Source organism: Zosterops lateralis (genome assembly GCF_965231275.1).
Source record: "Zosterops lateralis genome assembly, chromosome: 5".
Taxonomy (NCBI): Eukaryota; Metazoa; Chordata; class Aves; order Passeriformes; family Zosteropidae; genus Zosterops; species Zosterops lateralis.
In genome coordinates this window covers 12,866,975-12,891,635 of record NC_139766.1, presented here as the reverse complement: position 1 = coordinate 12,891,635, position 24,661 = coordinate 12,866,975, and the positions used below count along the sequence as shown (strand labels likewise).

The window sequence follows — 24,661 nt, the reverse complement described above, 5'->3', positions numbered from 1 at the left end:
AACCCACTGAAAACACAGAAAACACATTACATTGTCAAAGATTTAAACTAGCTGCAAATTGGGAAAGGATGAGACCCGCTCACCCAGTTCTTCATTTTGCCTTAGCAACCATATGGTATCACTGGGGAACTGGGGACACAACACTGACCTCAAAAGACTTTCAGATGGACCACTTAAAGCCTTTCTTAAGGCATTTCAGAATAAACTTCCAAGGGCACAGACACACCTTCTTGTTGCCAAGACCAAAACCCGCCCGGATTCAAGGAGATCCTTCATGGTGATGTGATTAGGCTGCACCACCAAGGCCAAGAGACCTTCACTCTCTTTGACTGATGTTCTGCTCTTTCTTCTCTAATACGACTCCTCCATTTATGAAGCCATCCTCAACTTTGACATAAGGACACATTTTTTAAAGTAATCAATAGGAAACAGCCTGTATTTCAGAACAGGCATGATTACCCAGTGATGTAAATATCCATGTCATAGACAAAAATGCTGCCAGGTCACATCAGAACAAATGCACAAACCACACAACCCCTCCTGAGTTGTATTTGTCCAGGTATCAGATTTACCTCAGGAGAGAGGATAACAAATGTACAACCTAAATCCACTGATGGTACTAACTAAACAAACAACACTGCCATTAGCTCACAAATGGAGGAATAGTAGAGAACTACAAAGAAGATGTACAGCCATCAGAAACACAAGCTCTTGCAGCTAGTGGTGTTCACTCATGTATTGGTGTAGTTCAACACATCCTGTAGAAAACAATAGCACCTTTTCATTCCACTGCAGTTCATTAGTGCTAATTTGAGCCCTGGCCTGATGGTGTGTTTGGGAAAGGTATCTATCTTATGCTTTGACTTCAGTTGTAATGTTTCAACATGCTATTAAAATTAATTAATTAATAAAGGAACCTAATTTGTCCCCCAATTTGCAAACATTGCCAAGTTCAGCATCTCTTGTGTTGCTCTGCACATGCATATTCTGAGTTTACAAAAAACTTGAGAAGTGTTATAAAAAGGCCTGCAGACCTTTCTTTCACATTGTATTTATTCTGCATCTTCTCAAGGCAAAACCAAGCACATTCTCTACCAGCTGGGCTGCATTGTGTTAATTTCGATAAAGCAAATAGATCCAGACAGACAAAGATGTAAACATGTACAAGTACTAACCAAGGCTCAGAGGAATGAATGCAGACACCTTGATATGAGCACCATAGCAACAGCCTCCAGTAAATCTTTTTAACCCTCTCTTAAAAATATAAAGGAGGAGAAGAAAACTCTTAAAGCATTTGAAAAGTGAAAGCCAAAGTGAAATTAAATTTAACAATGCCATTTACCTTTTCCCTTTACCTTTACAGAGGAACTCTATTGAATGAAAAATACATTTATTTGTCACTCTTTTTAAGGGCATTAAAGCATTTAGCTGTCTCTTCTGCAAAAAGAGAGGAAATAGAATTGTCACTGCTCTTTGAGGCTGTTTTTGCTTCCCAAAGGACAAAATGGGAGCAGACAAAAAACTAACAGAGATGCTCAGTTCTTGTCCAGACCAGGTAAATCTCAGACTAGAGGAGCACTGAAGAGAAAGCTGCTTTTGCTGCCTCTCTGGCTGTGCAGCTGCTAAAGATACATGGGCTTTTTATGGTTGTTTTGTTGTTGTTGTTGTTTTTCTCCTTTTATTCCATTTCCTTCCTTCCTTCCCTTCCCTTCCCCTCCTCTTTCTTGTCTTCTTTATTTCTCTTTCCTTATTTTTCTCTTCCCCCCCCCCCACCCTCTTTCGCAAAAGGAATCAAAAGGAGATGGATGCTGCAAGCAGGGAAGGGACAGGACATGAAAAAGGGATGATCCAGCTAAGCAGAGTTCCAGGGCTGTGGCCAGGATGCAGATGATGGCACACACAGCCTGTTTCAGTCACCACTGAGGAGCAAAATGATGGTGCGGAGATGTAACAGGGGGGATCACCAAATACATCCCAGAGATGGGCTTGCTCTTGTCAATCCACCTGTCTTCACACCACCTGAAAGATTATGGACCAAGGGAAGAAACTGAGACAGGGAACAATATGTTTTCTCTTTTTTTTTCTGTCAGTTAAGCCTGAATCAGACCTTGATATTTTTTTCATGTTCTCTTCCAGGTAACTTTTGATCTTAGTTGGAGCAGTAGCCTTTTGGTTTTTTCTGACAAGTTCAGAAGTTTATACTGCTTGCAGAAACATTTATAGAAAAAGGACTCAGAACTCAGGCAGCTTGGGTCTTAAGCCTCTCTAGGTCTTCTCTTTCCAGAAACCCCTTTTGTCTCACTTTGGTGATATGCACAGCCCAGCAGTGAAATGCAATGCAAATGCTAAAGATGTATTTTTCCCTACTGCCAAGTCAGTGAGCCCTGCACAGAGCACAGGGACAATGAACACAGCCCTGAGCAACAGCATCAGGGTTGCAAGCAATTTTTAAATAAAAACACTTGAAGTTTGAGCAAATACTACTTTTGTGATCTTTATGGAAACTAATCAAGATTTGATTCAAGAAAAGGCAACTAGAATAGCTATTTTCCTATTATCAACTACAACTAATGATTATCTTCAGACAAAACATGAAGTGACTAATCCAAACCAATGCAAGCAGTGACTCTGAACCCAGCCGCTACTCCTGCCTGAGTGATTACTTCTGCCAGGCCACAACAATCATTGGTATTCAGGAGCTGCTGCATGAAAAAGAGCTTCAGGAGGGCTGTATCCATATCCACACACATCATTTTTCAAGCTGTAATACTCTCTGCATGCTGATTGAAACCCTTCCTGATGAGTCTATCCACGCTCCTGAATTCTAGATCTGACATTATATTCATTTAACCTCATGGCAATGTGAACAGGTTTCTATTCACTGAAAAGTGGCATCTCATCCCTATCTCTTTCCCCACACACATTTCACTGAAATAGTAGAATTGGCTGGATAGCCCTTAACTCCACACTATGTTCTTGCAATCATATTCTTTTTTAAGTGATTACTTTCACAATAAAATTGAAAATAAAGCACTTTTGAAATGAAAATTATTCTCAAGAAATAACTGAAAGTCTCAGTAACAAAGATATTATTTTTTAATGACAACTCTGAATTATCTGAAGTGAAAGACTTTCAGTCCCTCATTCAAATTGTTGCAAGCTCAGGAAATACATATTGCTGTTTTTCCTCCTCAATTGTTCTCACAGCCCTTCGTGTTTAGGGCACTTGTGAAACAGCATCAGCTGTTCTTCACCCCTCGCTGGGAAGTGATGGCATCATCTACTCCTAACCAATGTTCATGGAATAAATGCCATGTTGTAGCATCTGCTGGAAAGGACACTCTCTCTTTCCTTAAATCTAGTTATTCTGTGCTTCATTTCGTCCTCTGTGAAATGACAGTAGTGGTATTTCCTTACCATTTTTAATCAAAACAAATCCTGGGGGAATAGAAATATTGAGAAGTCCATATTGCTAAAATACAGTTGTTTTATAAAAGAATAAGAATCACTGAAAGTGAGTAAAAGAAGGATATGGAAATTATGTTCTGATGTACTTGCCCACGGTGTGCAGCACTAGGCTGGTAGTTGTCATTCCACCTGCAATTCTTTATGCCCTGCAAGGCTGCTCAGTGTTACCAGACAGGCTGAACGCAAAGCAGTTAGAATTATACATTTTAGCTGTGGTGGGAATCAAATGGAATGAAAATTCCCTAGTCACTGGGAGGGTATGCAAGGATGAATACAGCAGAAATGGATTTCAGGTTTAAGGATTTGTTTTCAGTTAAAATGCAGGAAGTATGCACAGATGTATTTATTTCTTGTATTTATATGTTTATGCTAAAGCAGAAAGAGAATTTTTTTTAAAAAAAACAACAATGTAGCAGAAACATATGAATCAACAAAAGAGCTTCAAGGGGTACCAATTAGGAGACATCTGTTAGTACTGGTGGATCTGTGCTCAAGATCTGACTCCAAGTGAAACTTTCACAGATGTGTAATATAACACCAGTGTTTCCCCAAGCAGATCCACGTTCTTAGTTTGCTGTTTTTTTAATTCAAGCATCAGAAAGAACTAAGGAAAAAATAAAACAAAACAAAACAACCCAAACCATAAAATTTCCTGTTGGGACTGATGGAAAGATATGATCAACACTTAATTTCTGTAATGCAATTGCATAGCACATGAGTAACTATTTGCATTTCAGCTCAAGGCAGCAGCAGTTCCTGCACACAATGGCATCATCCTCAATGAGAGGGAGCAGATTTCTTGTGTCTTTTCAGCAACGGAGCCACGCACTCACTCTCAGGCAAATCTATCTCCACGATAGCCTTTGCAGACTCTGTAGGTATTAACTGTCATGAGTCTAAAGATTTGTTGGTGTTCATTTTGATTAACACAATCTCAATTGTCTCAATCTCTTTTAGCAATAAAACCAAGACTCTATCACAGCATGGTGAGTTACAGCTGAGCATGGCAGCATCCTGAGCATATTGACCTCATAATATCCTTCAGTCTCCTGTAAAGTGTCTGCACCTGACTCCCCCAGGGCTCAGCCCCAGTCCTCACTCACAGAAGCTGGAGAAGGAGCAAGAGCTGTTGGGCATGAAAACTGGCAGCAGCCAGTTAAATGCTTTCATCAAAAACATTTCTCAGTGGGACAATGCCAAAATTCAACTGTTTGCCAGAATTTTTTTGTCCACTCAAACATCTTGTTATGATGCTTATGAAGTGACAGGCTAAAGTGTTGCTTAATACCAGCAGGTAAAGAGAAGTTTACTCAGCTTCCCTTCTGACTGACTGCTCCAAGGGTCCAGAACAGGTCCAATGCAAAGCCCAGCTGACTGTGTTGACTCACTTTCTCCTTAAGTGAAATTAAGGCACTTGAATTACTGGATTTTCAGACTTTAGACAACTACATTAAAGATTTTGGAGGATTTAGACAGTGCAAAACCTACCTCTCTGGCAGTAACACAACTCAGCCTGGTGGGGGGAACACCTCTGCTTTCAAGCTTACAGTAAGTGCCTCCACCCATACTGGCAGGAGAGGGCTAGCAAGTTGCATCTTCACATGATTTCTAGGATGGTTTTATATACATTTGACTGTTTCTGGAGGATGAAACAATAAACATCCACCTTGTAAAGTGTTTTTTGAACACTCACCTTGTAAAACCCTGCTGACTCATTAGAAAGAAAAAACCCCATCTCTTAACTAAGCAAGTACATGTATATCTGTGATTCCTCTAGCAAGTGTGATCTGTGTCAGCCAGTCAGCAATGCCCTGGCCAGCCCAGCCCCTCAACTGATCACACACAAAATGCTCTGGGAGCAGCACACAGCTGGAGAGCCTCCACAGAGCCACCTCCACCTAATTTCTAGGTGACAGACACATTTCAGGATCAATCAGACACCAAGCTATGTAGTCCCAGTGAGACTGGTCTACATTGGGACCACTGGCACATAACTGCAAATTAAAATCTAGTTTAACTGTGGAAAATAACAGTTCAAGGCTTCTGAAATGTAGGTGTCTTCAGAGAAGAACTCATTGAAGATCATATTTTGGATGTTGGATCCCTAAATAAATATTCTATAATTAGTATTAATACAAGGTCACATGATTGTGGATTTAGCCATTAAAAACTGGTTAAAAATTAACAACTCTTTTATCCAAGCATTTTGTAATATGTTTTGCCTCTAAAAAATAAAAAAGTCCTAGTTAAAATCAGGGAAAAGGGAAAATGATTTTCAGTTATTTAAAAAGAGTAAAAGAGGAAAACTGAAAGTGGAAACAAACCAGCCCAAATGTTTTTATTTAGTTTTGTTTAATATGTGCTAAACAAGTTTTGTTTTTAAATGAAAGACATTCCTTCATTGTAAACATTGACCAGTTCTAATACCATACCTGTTTGAAATTGTTCCCACAGCAACTGTAGCCTAGAGCTGAAAAGTTCTGATTTTGTTTGAAAAATACTTAATAGCAGTAAAGCTCCTCTGCTTTTCCCAAATGTATTTGTTAATCCAATAAAACATAGTCGTTCCCTCTCCTAACCATGACATCTGGAACTCAGTCCCTTTTCTGCAAAGAGGTTCTGAGATGCACAATGAAAATGCACTTCTGCCTTGCAGAAGCCATACATGGCAAAAGAGTCCAAGGGAAGGTGAAACCATCCTGGGGTAGTGCCTGTACCTGTCTCTCAGTTATGAGGAAAGCCATGACATTTAGCTTTGATTAGACACCATGACATTTAGATGGTCAAAATACAGCAAAACAAATTGCAGCACATACCCTGAGCCCAGAGCGTGCTTTGACAGCCAGAACATGCTAGCAGGATTTTGTGCCACACTGAATTACTCTCTAGAGATATATGACACTGAATCACTGTCTGCAGGGGTTGTATTAACCAAACCCTGACATCCTTATTTATGTAAATAGTATCACATTTAAGGAACTATTCATGTGTGTAAAAATTGGAGAAGCCAGAAAAATGCCCAGTCATTTCTGCAGGGGTTATTTTTCTCCCCAAAATTTATAGAGTTTTTCATATCATAATTTTCATATCACATGTCCTTAGCAAATATTACTTCCAAATGAAGTGCTGTCTTCATTCACTTCAATTAGGAAGAAACCCTGTCAAACACAGACAGAAAGGCAGTTACTCTACAGTTACTTTAAAAATAAAGTAATTTCATAACCTCATTGTATTCCTTTCACAGTCTGGGCTTGATATAAGAAATTAACTTAACTCTTAACAGCAACATACAAGATGCATTCAAAGATCTTTGTCAGCACAAGCACCATTAGTGCTACAGATTCCTGCTTTGCATCAAAAACCCACAGGAAATCTGCTGAATCCACAGCCTTTCTATGCCTGCTTTGGAGAAGACAGCTCACAAATCCCCTTTCCACCACTGCACTGCTCTTTGGGAGTGAATTTCCATGAAGGGCCATGTTGCATATTCAACAGCTGGCTGCAAACTGCCTTATTCCACTGCTGGTAGGATTTTTCACTTGTTGTTCTATTTACAAGTGAAATTAAGTGAATCGGGGCCTCGGTTCCCAGATCTTTATTCATCCACGACTGGGATTCACACAGGCTTCTTGTTTAACCCTCTCATGACAGAAAACTAAAACTGAATGAAAGGAGTTGACTAAAAAGCCCAGAGCTTTTCTTAGGTTTTTGGATCCCTCCAGTACGTGTGACAAATTGTCACATCTCCATTCAAAAAGACAGAGACTCTGGAGGGCAAAGCAGGAGCTGATCTGTAGGGAACCACTTCATCCTGGGTGCTTTCTGAGCAGAGATGCACAGAGTGACTGATTGGGTTTGCAGACACTGAAGATAAAACCCAATGCTATAAGCAGTTTCTTAGCACTGATGCAGCTGGGACTATGTTCAGAGATTACAAAGTAAACCTACATTTTATACATTGTCTCCTAGACCTCATTAAAAGCAAAACAAAACAAAACAAACAAAAACAAAAACAAAAACAAACAAAAAAAAAAACCCCAAACAATAAAAACCAAAACCAAACACCTCCCCAAGAATTACCTTCTTTAACACACAGAGTCTCTAGAAAGCCACAGACTTCACTAGCTGATGCACAGAGCCATTCTCCTCACACAAGGGAAAACCACGTAATTCCAGCTCTTGTCTGAAACCCAGATATGGGACTGAAACCAGTCCACAGAAACCAGCACTCCATTTTTCCACAATCTATGCAACTAGGAACATATTCTATAACAAGTACTGCATCCTTTCAAAAAGACATTCATGATAAGAGCATGCTGGTTCGTTACGTAAATAAGGTGAAAAGTTAGTAAACAGAATTGTGAATCTAACACTTAATCAAATTGGTTAGATATGACTTTTCCTCTTCTCTCCCATGAAAAGACAGTTGCATTATTCTAGAATTTGTTCAAAGGCTTACATCTCTTTATAAAGCCACATAAGTCATACTGATAGATTCTGTAGCTTGTTTGGGTTTTATTAGATTTTTTTTTAAAACATGACATACGACATTCGTTTTTGAAAATTGTGGGCAAAAAAGCAATGTAAAGTTCCCCAGACTTGGCCACCAGCATTTCAGATAGCAACAAAGCTACCCAGTGTTCATTAAACCATCATCAAACCTTACAACTAAAGACAAAACAAATTAAAAAAAAAAAAAAAAAAATTAAAAAAAAAAGTGAGGATTCATGTGGGTTTGAGTCATCATGGAACGTCACGATCTCTAACATATTTATTCTGGAAAAAAAGAGAGGTTAAAGAAAGGATAAAGCAAGGACCAAAGTGGTAGCTGTAGACTGATGAATTACTAGCAGTCAACAGCAAATGAATAAAAATCTGTTGGCAGACATGACAAGATTTAATTACTAGTGATGGTCAAGCCATAAGCAGAATAACAAATATATTGGAAAAAGATGACAAACAATTCTACATTTATCCCATTTGGTATAGATATTGCACATCTATCCACTCAAGGTATTTTGTAATGGTCTTTAAATTCATACTCCTGAAGGAAAATTTTACTTTTTCTGAAACCCTGCATAGGGATATCTATGCTCAGCTGAGTAACTATAAAACCATTCGCATATTGTAATCAGCTGTCATTCTCAACTCCACAGTATTAAGGACTAAATTCTATCAGCAATGTTCAAACCTACCAAGTTTTGCCCTCAGATTCTGGGTGCCATTTTGGCTTGGAATGATACCTGCCTCTTCCAGGTTTTAATTTATTTTCTTATTTGGTCATCTTTTTGCAAACAAATGTGGTTGAAAATACACAGCCTCTTTTCTGAGCTAGCTTCTCTGGCATCATTGAAGTTAATGCTCCAAACATGTTGACTTTTTCAAAATTCAGTTCCCTGCAAATGTCTGTCTTCTGCTCTCCAGAGGAATCTCTGAACCTTGGAGAAAACAAATTGCTTTTGCTCAGTGTGACTCTCAAGCTTCTGGGTGAGAAAAATAATTAGTGGTTACTACTGGTCTCACAGCTGAGGTGAGAAAATTAACTAGTGGTTTTATATAACAATAACTATACTGTGAAATTGCTCAAATACAGAGGTGGACACTACCAGTTCTCATTAAATATATTAATGAGATTAAATTTAATTTTGGTCACAGTTTGTCCGCAACACAAAGGCAAACAGTGAGCCCACTGTACAGTCTTTCACAGGAGTGGAGTCTGAGTGACTTTCCCTGCCTTGCTCCCTATGAATAACAAGAAAACAAGTAGGAAGACACTACTAAAGAGCTAAGCTGGTGGCCTTTGCCAGTCATTTTGACAAGAGATCTTGAGTGGAGAAACAGAATGTGGAAAAGGCTAGATCCTACCTGGAGCACTCAGCTAGGAGGATAACATTCATCACTTGCACAACATTGCTATTCATATGAACTCACACAGCTCTCAACAGCCTGTGACAATACAGCTTTATAACTCAGCAAGGAAAATAAGCTTTATGCTGGTACACCTAAGGCTGCATAAGCACAGCATGGGGCAACAGATGAGTGAACTTGGCATTTGATGCTTTGAAAATCCCACTGTCAGTCTCTTGGGAAGCTGGAGCTGTTGACAAAAGGCAGTGTAATTATTGGCACTGGGTTGTACAAAGGTAATAGCATAAAAACTTAACATTCCCTAGAAGAAATGAAGGTGTTAAAATAGCAGCTGGGTAAATACCAGATAATGAAAGAAAGCAGCATGAGCTCCCCAGGTTCAAATAAGGCAGACAAGTATTTTGCAGAACTGACCTTATTGAGGAGACACTATCACTTTAAAAATTCATCTAAACCCAAAACACTTACAGTAATCAGTGAAGATAAAACCTATTAAGCATAACAATTATTTCTACCGAAGTGTCAATCCTTTTACTTCCATTTTTACACTTTTCTGTAGTGAAGTGCCAGGTCCATATAGGTATTCTCACTTTTGTTTACGACAGATTGACTTCGACACAGTCTCTCCCAGAACATCCAGTTATTCACTCTTGGTATGAATTATTCTTCATTAGGCTTAGCATGTGTATTCTACTTCATAATAAATTAATACACAATACCAAAATTAAAGAAATGAAATATAAATTTATGATAGGAAATCTCAACCGCAGAAGCATTTTCACCTCATTCACTGCAGGACATTTTTAGTGCATCTTCCCTAAAATATTTTTCATCACATGGGATTCTTTTTATTAAAAAAACACCAACCTTCGAAATGTAATATTTTATTTAAAAGCTTGACATAGTGAGGAATATGTATTGCATGCTAATCTAGTATCCAGATATCCCAAGCTAAAAATACACCAAGGTGAGCAGAAAAGTGGATTGTTGATAATCATGAGGACCCTGTGCATAACTAAGCCTCCTGAAAATCTTGAACCCTGGGCACAAGGGCTGTTAGCTGCAAGCCAACATTCCTGAAGTACATGCTGAAAAAATCATAACAAAGCTACAGTTTATTAGTCTAGCACGGAGAATAATTTCTTCAATAAAATTCACCATTGCCAGTAAGTTCTTATTTACTGTATGGATTAAAACATCATTGTCCAAGGACAGTTACTTTTGTTTGTTCTTCATGTTTTGGTTTCTTGTCTAATGCTTCATGTTGAGGGAAGACAACAGTGCAATGGAGATGGGAGTACACAAGGAACTGTTACAGGCAACAGGAGAAGCAATGAACTTCCAGGGGAACACAATTGATTTGGACAATGTTTCAAATACTGAAGAACTTGGCCTGATATTACTTCTTGTATTAATGACTGTGAAGCCAAATGGGATGAATTTGAATGGCTTGTCCAGCACACACATTCTTTGGGAGATTTCAGCTGTGAAGTAAGGATAGTAGTAACACCTATGGCACACACACAAAACAGCACAATCAAGAGCTGGCCCTCTGTCCTCTGAGTGACTCAAAACTAAATATAAGCCAACTCTTTAATGAAATGGGCTATTTCCTAGTTAGTACTTCTTTCACAAGGCACAAGAGATGTTAAGATCTGGACATTTCTTTGAATATGTACTGCATGATATGAGAGTGTCTCATACAGGGAGTGAGTTCCCCTGCTAGAAGATTTACAGTCACTGAACCACTTCAAATTTGTGATGAGATGTGAGAGAGTTACAAATCAGCTTTCTATTGCTAGACATAGAGATCATCTATTAAGGATAATAAATTGATATTGTAATCAATATTCAGATGTTGCATTTTATTATTGTAACCTATTAGAGCTATTGGCCTCCATTTCTTATCTGCGAGTAGTTACTGTCATTTCCCTCTTACATTGTAACAGTGAAGAGTCTGGGCTTGCAAAGAAATCCTGGAAGGGACTGACATTCAAGAAGGTACTTTAGCTTTCAAGTGCTCCTTGCAGCCATGAGCTGTCTGAGTTTTCTAATTGCTTTCTTGCCTCTTTCTGAAACACCTGAGGCTTCTCCTATACAACTCTGGCCCAGCACCAAGGCAGGACAGACCCTACTCTTTACCCACCCGTGCCTTGGGGATGAAATACCAGACATGGTTAAAACAGCAACTCTGAACTCCCAAAACCCTGACAGACTCCTCTTTCTGACAGCAAGTATTTCCATGAAAAGATTGAAGAACGCAATCAAATAATAATTAGGATTGTCAGTCTAATTACTGCATAGATTTTCTAATGCTAGTAGCAATAGGAAACACTAATTGTTGTTTACTGTGGGATGAATATTTAAACTTGTCAGAGAAGTGGGGAAAAAATGCCAACTACAAATGCATGTCTATTGTAACATTTTAATTTTTAAATAACATGGCACCCTATTAATAAAAAGGCAGACAAGATCTGTACATGAAAAAATACAAAATATATTATCACAGTGGCCTCAGAGCATAGCATTTCAATACAGTTACAACCCCCTCAAAATAGGCTTGAATAATATAAAATATTAACAAATACATGTGGTTATTTTAATTAGCTTTTTCCTGTTCCTCTTTTCAGGATTCATATTTATAGGATTCTTTGAGTCAATTAGACAGGATTAAAAATTAACTCTTTTTGAAGCACAAAATTATATTCTCATCAATTTAGAGAAATTCAGGACTAAGAACTTCAAAAATACCTAAAAATGTAAAAATTGGCAGCACTGCAATCAAAAGAGCTTCTGAAGGCATTATATGCCCATTTACATTTTTTACTTTTCTACTGAGCAAATGTAATGACACTGCTTCACCAAGAAAATGACTGCAACAGGTTGTAAATTTTTAACAATCTGGAACTGTAGCCACACTCACAGTTCAACTGAAGTAAGTTTAGAAACAGCAAAATGCTGAAGTTACTCCAGGATGTAAGGCTAAGTACACAAGTATATGCTGAAGATCTGGACTACCAGCTGTCACTGTAGAACACAGACTGCAGAAGTAACATGCAAAGCCTATTAGGAACACAACGTTAAACAGTAAATTAACTAGATTAACATAAAATCAGAGAACAGAGGATATGTGGTTCATCCACTTCATCTCTTCATGTCATCTGCTATACTGCAGCTTACCACAAAAATATAAATACAAGAATAGTAAATCAGCATCTACTATATACCATAAATAGTCTTTCTGTACAAATTATGAAAATACAGCTACAGTAAAATCAGTGCAAAAATTACCAAAATGTAGTAAAGGAAAACAGAATCCTGCCTGCCAGAATGTGCATCATAGAACACCCAAATTTCACCTAGTGCAACAAAGCACTGACAAGAATTAAGAGATGCAAGATGCACGTCACTAACTGTGCCATTCTAAAATTACATCTCTTTCCAATATCAGACAAATTAGATTAAAACAATACATGTTATTTGAACCATACACTTCATTCTTCCTCCTTATTTTACTGAATTTTAAATAACTTCCTCTTACCCAATTGATACTTTAAATGGAAGCTGCTCTTATGAGTCCATGTTTGCACAAACAGCCTTTTTAGAATTAAGAAAGTTCTTTTTCTTTTTTCTTGGAAAATTACGCAACGCAAGTACTGGATCACTTGGCTCACGGAACAAAAATATCTTCTCCCCTGTGTCCAACAGCTCTATGGCTTCAGCAGTTGCAGAGCTCAGAGAAACCGGTGGATCAGGCTGTTCCATAGGAGGACATGCAGATGAACATCCCAGATGAATGAACGCTGCTTTTTCCAAGAGAGCAAGTTGCTTCTTCTTTATCAAGCTACATTAATGGAAAAAAATTGAGTTTAGAACTGAAACTGAGGCAAAAAAATTCATAACTTTCTATACCATACTTTGCCACAGAAGTGGTGACTTTGGAAGCTAAAGAAAATCGTATTTCAACAGAGTGATTGCAGTTTTCATTCTAATCCCCAATAATTCACATATCCTTTTCTGAGATACAAAATTGCAAAAGGAAAGGTAATCTTATAATATAAAAATATAGGGAAGATGAGCAACGTATGTGTAAAATGTGAGAGTTTTGTGAATATGTACAGAAAAATATTTTTAGATACTTACTATACTACTTATTATGTGTAAATATGTTGCAGGAAACACAAGCACTAAATAAAACAGTGTTAGAAAATGTATACTTATGAATTTTCTGATTTCTAATAGCTGTAGGAAGAATCTTGGGATATTAAATAAACTATAAACAAAAAATCCCCAGGTATGTTTGTTCTGGCTCTCCTTACCTGTCTTTTCTCTTGTTTAGGGAAGAGATCTTTTCTAAACTTCTGTTTATCAGATCTTGCCTTATTTTGTTCTCCAGTGTTTGCCACAACTCTTGGCTCTTCCTGAAGGAGCAGAAAAGAAAAATTCCCAGCAGCGTTTACACATATATACACATTTTTCTTCCCTTCTGACTTTAGCTACCAAGTTCATAACAGCAATACCACAAATGCAGTCAGTAAGAGCTGAAGTACTTTTGCTGCCCTGCCACAAATTATTTAAATCAGCTAAGATCACATCTCGGGGCATGGTACCAAGGACTCTATCTGTTCCTTGACAACCCACATCAGCCAACAAGTGGGCTCAGTGCCACAACATCCGCTTTTGTCTCCTTCCCAGGTCATGGCAGGGAGTTGGGAGAGCAGGTACAGGACCATCCCTTGGTGTTACTGCACAGATTTCTGCTCATGTTAATGGGGCTAAAGGGGAGTGATGAAGGCCCTGAGAGTCCACCAGTCTCTGTGAGAACAGGGAAACACAATGGCCACTTGGAACTTTGGTAATTAACAAAGGGACAGACATCTGCAAGGTTGCAACTCCCACTATTAGGAAGGAGGATCTCCTTTACATCTTTAAGAGCTACAGACACCTAAAACCCAGTGTGTTATAAACATTATTAAAAAAAAAGTGGAAGAGAAATATTTTAACAAACTCTAATTCTGGCAACAGGAAGGAAATGATCAGAACAGGATTGATAAATCTCTGAAATAACTGATTAATTAATGAACTTACAAAAATTTTTATACTTTTTATCATTTTATTGTAGTTATAATATTTCACAAAACAAGGTAGCAGTTTTAAAGTATTTTTACTCCAGAAAAATAGTTCAAAAGAAAACTTATGCACCAGTGGTTTTTTCTATAGCTGTCAATCTAATTTCCAGCAAATACATATACACATAAAGCAACAATCTTGTCTTGCACTGGTCTACCAGAAAACATCATACCTACCTTTTCTTACAGCTGCCAGACTCATCTGCATTACTGTCACTTTCAACACCACCATCTGAATATTTACTGATGGAATCGAGGACAGAAAGAACCTCAGTTTGTGAGCTGGAGGGCAGCAACAAGTTCAGGACCCTGTGCAACACCCCCATTGGCACCCTTGTCAGTTTAGCTAAATAACCTGCCAGACGGAGCTCCTAGAGGATCAAATGAGTAGAAGACAGATAAATTCAGCATTGAAAATAAATGTTAGCCATTCTTAATTACTGTTATTAGATAAATAGTCATTATGGAAACAAAAAAAAAATTACTGAAGGTTATTTTAGTAGTGACAATTTTGGTATCAAGTGGTCACACTTCCAGGTTCACTGTTCCTACCCACAGTGGCCGATGTATATAATGGTTGCCCGTTTCATTTGGGATTTTGGCAATGTAAATGCTAAATAACCAGTTCACCTTGGCATACTTGCTTAGGGTAGGTAGTTGATACCCTTTGGTCTAAAAAATCACAAGGCAATTATATTCTAACATGTAATGCTTAACTAATTTATGGATTCTACAAATCCTTTCAAGATAGCAAGGAAGCAATATGGCTTTCCTTGGTCTGTAAAATTACGGAGGGAAAAACAGCCTCAAAAAACTTTACACATTGTAACTCTTCATTGTTCGGCTTCTCTTAAACCAGATTCTGTGATAAGCTCAGGATACAGCTTACAACCCTACTTAGGAGGTGAAGGAAAACACCTGCTTTTCTTTTGGTAGTAACTTTTATTTCCAAACTTCCTGCCCATTTTTGCCGAAAGCTCAGTAGTAAAGCATATTCATATAATGTTCAGATAGATTGAGTTCAAATGTAATTGTTCCATAGACACTCAGCCCCATTTCCTGCCCCACTCCAAACACCAGAATTCCATTGCTATTTTCTACTCTGTTGTCATAAATACAGCATCCCCAGGGTGTTTCTGCAGATCTCTCATGTCTCAAATATGAAAAGTCAACAATATCCTGGGAACCAGGTGGAAAGAAAAGAGTAAGGCAAATGAAAGCAAGTTAAATGTCTCAAAGAATGCCAGAAAAAAAGAGCTGTCTATTCAAGCCAAACAGGTAACTCAGGTAGCTGAAGTTAGGTAAGACGTGCCAAACACGATGACTCATGACAGCTGAGTTATCACCACTCTGCAGACCCTCCTGTAAGTGTTGATGGAGGAAATGACTACAAAGCCCATTGTCACATAAACCCCCACAAGGTCCCACCATGCAGAAAGACAGCCAGGTTCTTTGTCCACAGCAAATGTTTGCCTCTTTTTCTGCATAACTTTTCAGAGGAGTGAATTCACCTAGGAGATCCCTGGATCTGAAGCTTCATTAACTGAATCTTCTTCTTTGAAAGAAACAATGTGTCACCAACAAGGCAGTCAAACCAATTTTAGACAGTCACACAAAATAAAGAAATCAATCAACCTCCTTTTCCCATAATTGTCCATCAAGCAGAGAATTCTCTCCAAAAGGTAATAAATTTAGTCACTTTCCAAATTTTTCTGGCCTCTTCAGTGTTGTTATAGATTTTCCATGGAAAGCACTGAGATGACACAGAATTAACAAGACAAAATCCCAGGACTGATGAGAGATTAGGAAATTGGTACAGTTCTTAAAATATTTTCAGTCTGACCAAGCACCAAAGTTGAACACCAAAGAGATGTTTGCTCAGGCTACTTAGTGAAAGAAATTATTTGATTCTTCTTTGGAGAGGAATGCAAATAAGAGCTTAAATCTTAATACAGAGACCTAAATCTAATTTCTATAGTACTGTGTTGTACTTCTGATCTTTAAAAACGGCTCTTCTAGAAACTTACAAAATGCAACATTAAGTGAGAATAAACATGACAGATCTCTGAGACTGATTCAGCTCTTTTTGGCTAAATGTTCTCAAGACCTTTAAACCAGCTATTTATTATGGATATACATAATGACTTGAGTACTGCTTTCTTCTGTAGCTGTTTCTGCTATTCCTAGTAGGATCTGGGGAACGAGATGCCTGTTAGCCTGACCTCAGTGCTTGGGAAGGTTATGGAACAGATCCTCTGCAGTGACTCAGCAGAAACAAACTAAGACCCAAGAAGAGCTGAGAGATCCTTAGACTAAAATGGTCCTCCCTTGACATGGTGGTCTCTGAAGCTCCCAATTCATGACACAGGGACTGTGACTACACCTGTCCCTGGGAGGCAAGATACATGGAAGCAGAAAGCTGCTCCATCAGGTCTTTTTTGATGCTAGCTACATATCTCAACCAAACTCAGTCTGCAGATAAAAACTGGGGTCAGTCGAGATTCCCTGTTAAGGCCTTTGTAGGACTGACAAGCAGCCAACACACAGCGAATTACCCAAAGACAAGACACGAATTTTGGAAACAAGTATGAGTAATGATACTAGAAAGTTTAACTAGCAGTCCTGCTACAATTTAATTTTGAAACAAAATCAATGCAAATCGTTCTTAACCCTCATGAAAATCTAAACAAACCCCTGTTTTCTTTACATGAAAATTCAACTGCAAATCTGTCTGTTAACCAGAAAAATAGGCACTTCAGCTCTCCACAGAATCAAATGCAACAGGGCAAACCCTGAAAGGATTTATAAATTAACAAACAGAAGTATAACTCCATAAAATTCAAAAGGCTGAAAGTAGCTCAGAATTAACTGAAGTGACTGAAAGTATAGGCTGCAAACTGGTAACAACTACATGCAGAGAGTAACTCTAAATATATCTAATGGTTCCCAAAAAAGAAGAAAAGCTGATATCCAGATACAGCTGTAATTTAAACTTGGAAGCTTTGTTCAATTTCATGCTTACCTGACTATAAATTGCCAAAAATGCATTTGTTTCTATATTTTCCAGGAGATCTTCAAGCACCACGCAATTCCACTGCTCATCTCTCAAGCTGAAGTGAAAGACAGAATTAACACTGAAATGTTCCCAGGTGCAATGACTGTATTACAGGAAACAAAATCTGAAGGTCACTCATTCGGGAAGCATATCTGTCTGTCAGCAAATCTGCTCTGAGCAGCCTAACTTCTAAAATATGCCAAATTCACTTCTCTTCTTCTCTGAACCCCCAAGCAAACATCAGAGCAGAATCTAAGGCTATGCTCTTGCTTACAATTCAAATCTGGAATCACTCCAAAGCAATGTGATTCAACCTGTCCCCATCCTCTTCCCTCCACTTTAAATTTTCTCACCACACTTCAAGGCAAGTTGTGGATCTTTTTGTAGCTGAAATATGATATTAAACAGTTAACTTCCTCATTGCAGGTGATTATTTTTCAAGAGAAAACCATGATGACATCATGTACAAATCATGTAATGCACAGAAGTACCAAACTTATTTCTTCCAGTAAGTTTTCAAGTAAAGCTTAGCTGCAGTTTCTTTGAAGGCTTCCCTGATAGGTTACTAGCTTGTGGATATTCGTGCAGAAATTCATCTCATCCTCTACTGACTCTTTACTTCTGAAACAGGAAAATTATTCCTACAAATATATCTATACTCTAAACTGAGTAGAGCTCCGCCCTTTTCAGAATTAAAACAGACTTAGCACTATCACAGCCATTTTTAAAATATCAGTGGTTTTGAGGAAAACACTTTCTAATGGAAAGCACACTTTGAGGATGTTACACGAAGCTTGAAATGTGCTAGGATTTTAATACTGTGCAATACACATGGAAATGTCATTTCTACCTCCTGTAACTCCAATAGAAGTAATACAGTAGGCCGCAATGTTGCAAATTATTACCCATTTTTGCTAGTCAGCCTTTATGACAAGATAGATATTTCTATATACCTCCCAAGAGGCATTTTATTTGTTACCGATATCTTTAATTAAAAACTGGCCAGGGAAAACTGAAATTGAAGAGGAGTTTATACATGTCATCAAAAATAATTGGGTGCCAGGGAATTCAGTCTACGGTATGACAGTGGAGATGGAAATTAAATTGTCTCAGCTATTTCCTCTGACCTCAGCATATCACGTTGCTCTGAAGTCCCTCCCTATCTTCTTCGGAAACAAAGTAATAGGAAAAAAATTGTTTTCTTCCTTAATGCTAAGGAGTATCATTATTTTTGCACTATTCCTGTCAAAAAAATGGTAACTGCCACGCAACACACAGCACAATTTATATGCTACTAAGTTATTATTATTTCATGCTTCTTATTTCAGTATTACCAACTCCTCAGTTATGCTCTGGGCCACAGCACAAGAAGGCACAGTTCAAACACAGATGCATGGTCCCTCCCCAAGACAGCAGAACATTCCTCCTGCTGTTTCTCTACAATATCTTATGGACCATATGAACTGCAGTAACATAGTAAAACCTGACACCAAAGAACTTACCTTTGCTGGTACAGGTTTATAAATTGTCTACATTTATTCATGGCCTGTCTTAACAGAACTGTCATGTGTCTTTCTGCATTCACGTCCACAGCTTCATTTGAGAGACCCAAACCATCCAGAATCCACCTCTGCCTACTCATTAGATGCTGCTGTGCTGACTCCTTATGCAACATCTCATACTCCAGCTTCCTGTCAAGTTCTTCAATCTCCTAGAGGTTGAAAATGCATGGTGATAAGAAGTCAAATTATAACTTGAAAGAACAAATTTCATTTAGAGTGAAGAAAAAAAGATGATGGTATCATATTTTCTGATATTACTTTATTCATTTCTTATTCTACTCAGCCACTTGTAGTCATTACACTTTTCAATTCAGTGCACAGCTTCAGTAAACATGACTGGCACGTTATGAATATCAGAACCATGAGGAAAGCTATGACTCAATTTTCATTGTGTTCAAAGTCAATGCTCTTCTGAAACCTTCCACTGTAGAGGACATCCAGCAAGTACCACTGCCAGCATGGCTGAGATCAAAACTAAGGAACATCACCATTCAAATTCATTTGTAAGCTGCATAAATCCACTGACACAGCTTGAGAAACTCACACTAACTAGTTTCAGTTATACCAAATTAACAGTTAATATCAAAGGGATTTAAGTTAAAAGGCAGTAATTCACAATAAAGTTAGGATTAAAATAAAATGCTCTGAAAATCAAAAGGTTGAAGTCCAAAGTCTTCAAGGGACTGGATCCCCCATGCTAAAGATCTCACTTTGGTCAAAAAGTCAAACTTGACATCAGAAGGAAGGTTTCATATACCCTTTCCAATGTCACTGTTGTCTCACCTCAACCTTTATATTGCTTACTATCTCGAAGCCCCACTTCCTAACTTGTACCTTGGAGAAAATGCTGAATTTTAATCTATTTCTCTGCCTCATCAGCTGTATTTAACCTAGTGTTAGCTATTCTAGATCTCACTTCTGCTCCTTCTTCAATCCTTTTTCTTCACTTGATCAAGGACAGAGAAGGTAAAAACTACTCTGAAAAGCCTCCTCACATTTTTGCCACAGAAGGCAAAAATGCTCTTCCTACATACAACTTTCACTATTTCTTACAGATCTAACATAAATTCAAGCAAAACTGGAGGCATATAAGCATTCTAACTGCCACTCTATAAGAAACTCTGTAGAGATGACCACATTAAAATTTAACAAGGAATTTTCACAGCAATAGCTGTCTAATGATGCCCTCTAGCAAAGAGGTTTTTCTCAAAAACCCATTTTGTTTGTTCTACTCCAGTGCTCTCCCAAGCCTCACTTGGATGGTTTCAAATAGCAGATGCAGAAAAAGAAAGTCCTTGTGAAAAGGGAGCACTGAAGTATTAAAAAAGGATTAGAAAATTGGCACATATCAAGTATGTAATAAATATGGTGAAGGGAAGAGGTTTTTCCAGATTTTCTACTATTTAAACTGCACGAGTGTGCCTGGAGTAAGATAGGTAGGAGGCTGTATAGATAATTTCTAAAATTTTGACAGTTGAAGCATATCATATGGTTATGGATTTTGAATATGGACAGCATTATAACATGTGCAATTCTGTAAGACAGACACAACAATTTACTCTTCCAGTCATGAGTCCAAATCACTTCTGAACTGTCTTTCTTTCAATCAGTAAAATATTAAGTAGCCACCAAAATACTACCCTTTCTGATGGCATGCAACTATAACAAAAACAAAAAATGATAATACACAATCTTCCTTGGCTGTCCTTCTCTTTATGTCCTTTACTGAATGCATTAAAGTGCACATACTCACAGAAATTGAAGTCTAGACCACCAGAAGCTGCAAACCAGCAGCTAAATCAAAGATACTCTAATAGTTGCTGTTTCCTAACAGGATTTATTTTCTGTTAACAACTACATTACTTACAGGATTATGTGCTTCTAAAATCTGAATACATTCCAGTTTTGACAGGGTTTTTGATGTGTTCAGTTGTTCAAAGAGCAAAGCTTGCACATTTATGATAGCAGTATACAGCTCCAGCATTTTGGACTTTTTAACAGTCTTTTGAAAGGCTAAAGAAGCAATATACTCTCCAAGTTTGTTTTCCAGATTGCGCAGGTGACACTCCTTTTCAAGCTGCAACTCATACTTAATCTAAAAAAAAAAAAACAACCAAGCACAAGAGATAGAAAGATTAACAGAAACTCCTACATGTACACTGATGATTTTAGTACTCTGTAATTAACAAGCAGGATTATGACAGCAAAGAAATCAATGCTGTTATCTTATAATGCAGTACACTGTTTCAAGAACTGCTTTTAACCTTCAATTCCGAGCTTTTACTATAATAAAAAAATTACAGTACAGTCAAATGCTGTAAAGAGATCAGCCTTTCTTTTAGGGTAGTCAGAACCTTAATATTGAATGCTATCCCAAAACAGAAGGTCTATATAATTTTCATTATAATAAAATTAAAAGCTACAGATACAAATAAATCCATCGTTACCTATGGTTAAATGGAAAGATAAAATAGGCCCTTTTGCTTAGAAAAAACATGAAACTTATAGAAAGACTGTATTAGTTTCATATTGGCAAGTGTCTGTTAATGCTGACATGACATTCAGCCTACTATTCTTTGGGCAGATAACAAAAAATCCTCTTAAATAAAACAAAGTTAAACTGTAAATCGAAAGTCTATTGGCAATGGATTTCAAATAACATTAAAACTTGATTGGATCAACATCAAACAGCATAAAATCAAAATGATTTAAACTCAGTAACTGTGTTGCTGCCACACATTTGATGGAACATCCACAGGAACTATTCAAGGGTGAAAGACAAGTGCAGCACGTGCAGGCACACGATCCAGTGCAGTGTGACTGAAGAGCTCTCCATGCTGTACCACTGACACTGACAGGCAAGGACACGGGATTGTGACTATTTTGCTGTGGGACAATGTGTATAGCAGCCAGCTGCAATTACCTTCTTTAAATGGTTCCATATGAGTTCCATACTCTAAGATTCCTTCACACTCAAAGAAAATGAAAAGATCCTTCTCAGTAGGTTTCATAACCTAAAATACGGGTTTCCACTGACATGTAAGGAGGATGTCTAGCTTAGATACTGATGACTACACTGCATATCTAACATTTAGGTAGCTGAATCTTCAAAAGACATAAAAAATTACCAGTTTGGTTTTACTCTCTCTCCCTGTACTGTTCATGTGGGCCCGAAGAGTTGCATTGTAAGAGAGAGAAGACTCAGACAGAGAATGCACATGAAGCCCTGAGAGCTCCAGCTCCACTACTTGGTGTTGATATCACCTGTTGCTCCACATGCCCATCCACACACACTGCTGGATAGCAGAGCCCAGGGTTTTTCCTCACTCCATCTCTAAATTCTCTCTTCATCTAGACAAATCTAATCTAATAGGTTTCACAGGACCTATTAGACCAAAAAAACCCAAACCAACCACAACCATTTTCAGAAATCAGCATTTTCAGAAATTTACAGTATTATGTATTTTAACGGCAATGCTGAAATAATTACTGTCTGTATCAGAATGGAAGAACCACAGTCAAAGGAGGAATGTCAAAACCTTCTAAAGTTTTGGTCAAGTTTTATTATTACCATGCCCTCTGAGAGCAGATACGTTGGCCTTCTACTGAATGAAAAGCATTTATCCCATCAAGTTTGGCCTCCCTCTTAAAGAACATGCAGAGATAAGCTTGACTATTTAATTGGGATATCTACAGGGCTAGTACCTTAACACAGCAGGCACCTCTTTGTACACGTACTCAATCTCCCCCTTTTTACCAGCATAAAAATAATGAAGACTTACATTGCCCTGTTGGTATGAACTGCACCACCAGAAAGGTCAGCTGTACTGTCTAAGGACTACACGTGTGAAAGATCACTTGGAACATCAACTAGCAGGGAAGTAAAAAGCCTTCAAAATCCCGTATTAAGATCGGCCCCACTCATTTCTCAAGGATTAACTTGAGACTGTAGCTGTGTGTCTTTAAAAGTTACCCACCGGAATCAAGACTTCCTTTCAATTAGCTCTGTACAAATAAACTCAGACTCTACCCAAAAAGCATTTGGATCTAAGAATTCATTTTTGGATTTTCAGCAGCATTAGCAGATGTCCAGGAACTAAATGTTGCTCAGCTGAAGCATACATTGAAGCACCTTCCATGTTTTGAAAGTCTTCCTAGAAAACCACGGGATCTACAGGAGCCTTGTGAACTTGCACACACCAAACCCCAGGACCATTGGAAAAAAAAGAGGTGAGACACGAAACCAGTTCTGTAACTAAGATGCAAAAATTAAAACAAAGCAAAAACTATTAAGCATTAAATTAAACATCTTGATAAATGCAAGCAATAGTAGGGAGATGCATCATGCCACTATACTTTATATCTTTTTTCTCTGGTTCTTATTCACATTGATAGAATACTGCCAGTCTTTAATTACTAAAGATCTAAGTTTTCACCTCAGTCCAGAAAAGATTGTACTTACCTTATTCAAATTTTCACCTTTCACTGAGTTTTCATAAATTAAAATTTTGTCCTGTAAAGATTTCTTCAGAATATCTAACTTATTTCTATTCTTGGATCCTGTTTTTCCCATTTTAGAATGTTGCTGCAACAAGATGAGCAAAAAATGCTTTATTTTTAAGAGGTATATGAGGATGCTGATGTTAAGATTATTACTTGTTATTATTGATACATCTACCAAATAATGAAACACTTGGCAAATATGATTTTCACTGAGAAAGCACTTCTGGAATGAACATGCTGCCTATTCATCCAGAAAATTCATTTTGGACATTCAGACAAAGTTAGAATTGTTTTAAAAAAACTCTTTCAAGTAGAATTATATATTCATCCTTTCCATGAAAACTCATGGCATATAAATTTGATTTTAAAGAAGCTTTAGCAGTGATAATAAGAGAAGGTGTTAACTGATATGCTGTCTTCTCTGCACAGTTAAAAACGAACAAAGAATATTAATTTAAGATCTACATTGTTTTCAACACACAGTCTATGAATCACAAATGAACCATGATAATATTAAGAAGCACCATTCCATGTAATCAAATTATTCTTGACCTTTCTATTTCTTTACAAGAATACCAAGTAAGTATATGTACTCTTGGGGAAATGATAACATCTGTTCAAAGGTAAGGTTTTGCAAAGTCATTTCCCTCCTTTAGTACTTTAGAAACTATTAAGGCTCTGAACTAGGCTAATTACTAGTACAATTAATCAATGTAGTTAACATGTTTAGAAAACATAACCGAACCAAAATGAAGCAAGGGCAAGTCCTCCTTTTTAAGATGGTATCAGGCACAACTAATACTGGAAGCATTTTTTGCCCCAGTACTTTATAAGAACTGAAAACCTTTTATGATTCCGGAGCTTTTACACTTTACTGAAGGAATTAAACACCCCTCACGGGGTCCTTTAAGAAGTGCTAGGTTTGATAGGCAGATAGACTCCTTGTTGGAAATACTTCTCTAACTTTGAGGATGCCTCATCTTCTGCATATTTAGATGTGGGGAAATAACCCCAAACTGCCTGTATACACTTAAATCTTTTGGAAACAAGAAAGACAAATCATGCCCAATTTCTTG

The 24,661-nt window shown here is 37.7% G+C and overlaps 1 protein-coding gene across 4 annotated transcripts in view; it reads right to left on the bottom strand.

Moving 5' to 3' along the window:
* Positions 1-11,732: 11,732 nt before the first annotated feature.
* EVC2 (EvC ciliary complex subunit 2) overlaps positions 11,733-24,661 on the bottom strand; it is a gene marked incomplete at its 5' end in the record, with an annotated part of 61,788 nt that continues 48,859 nt past the window's right edge. For 3 of the 4 annotated variants that reach the window (XM_083861406.1, XM_083861407.1, XM_083861408.1), the window contains 7 exons: positions 11,733-13,180; positions 13,656-13,757; positions 14,643-14,836; positions 17,488-17,575; positions 19,023-19,231; positions 20,950-21,177; positions 23,545-23,667. In XM_083861406.1, the coding sequence (XP_083717532.1) occupies positions 12,907-13,180; positions 13,656-13,757; positions 14,643-14,836; positions 17,488-17,575; positions 19,023-19,231; positions 20,950-21,177; positions 23,545-23,667 (1,218 nt within the window). In that variant the 3' untranslated portion in view covers positions 11,733-12,906. The remainder of the gene's footprint in view (positions 13,181-13,655; positions 13,758-14,642; positions 14,837-17,487; positions 17,576-19,022; positions 19,232-20,949; positions 21,178-23,544; positions 23,668-24,661) is intronic. The other variant, XM_083861409.1, reaches the window with a different exon arrangement.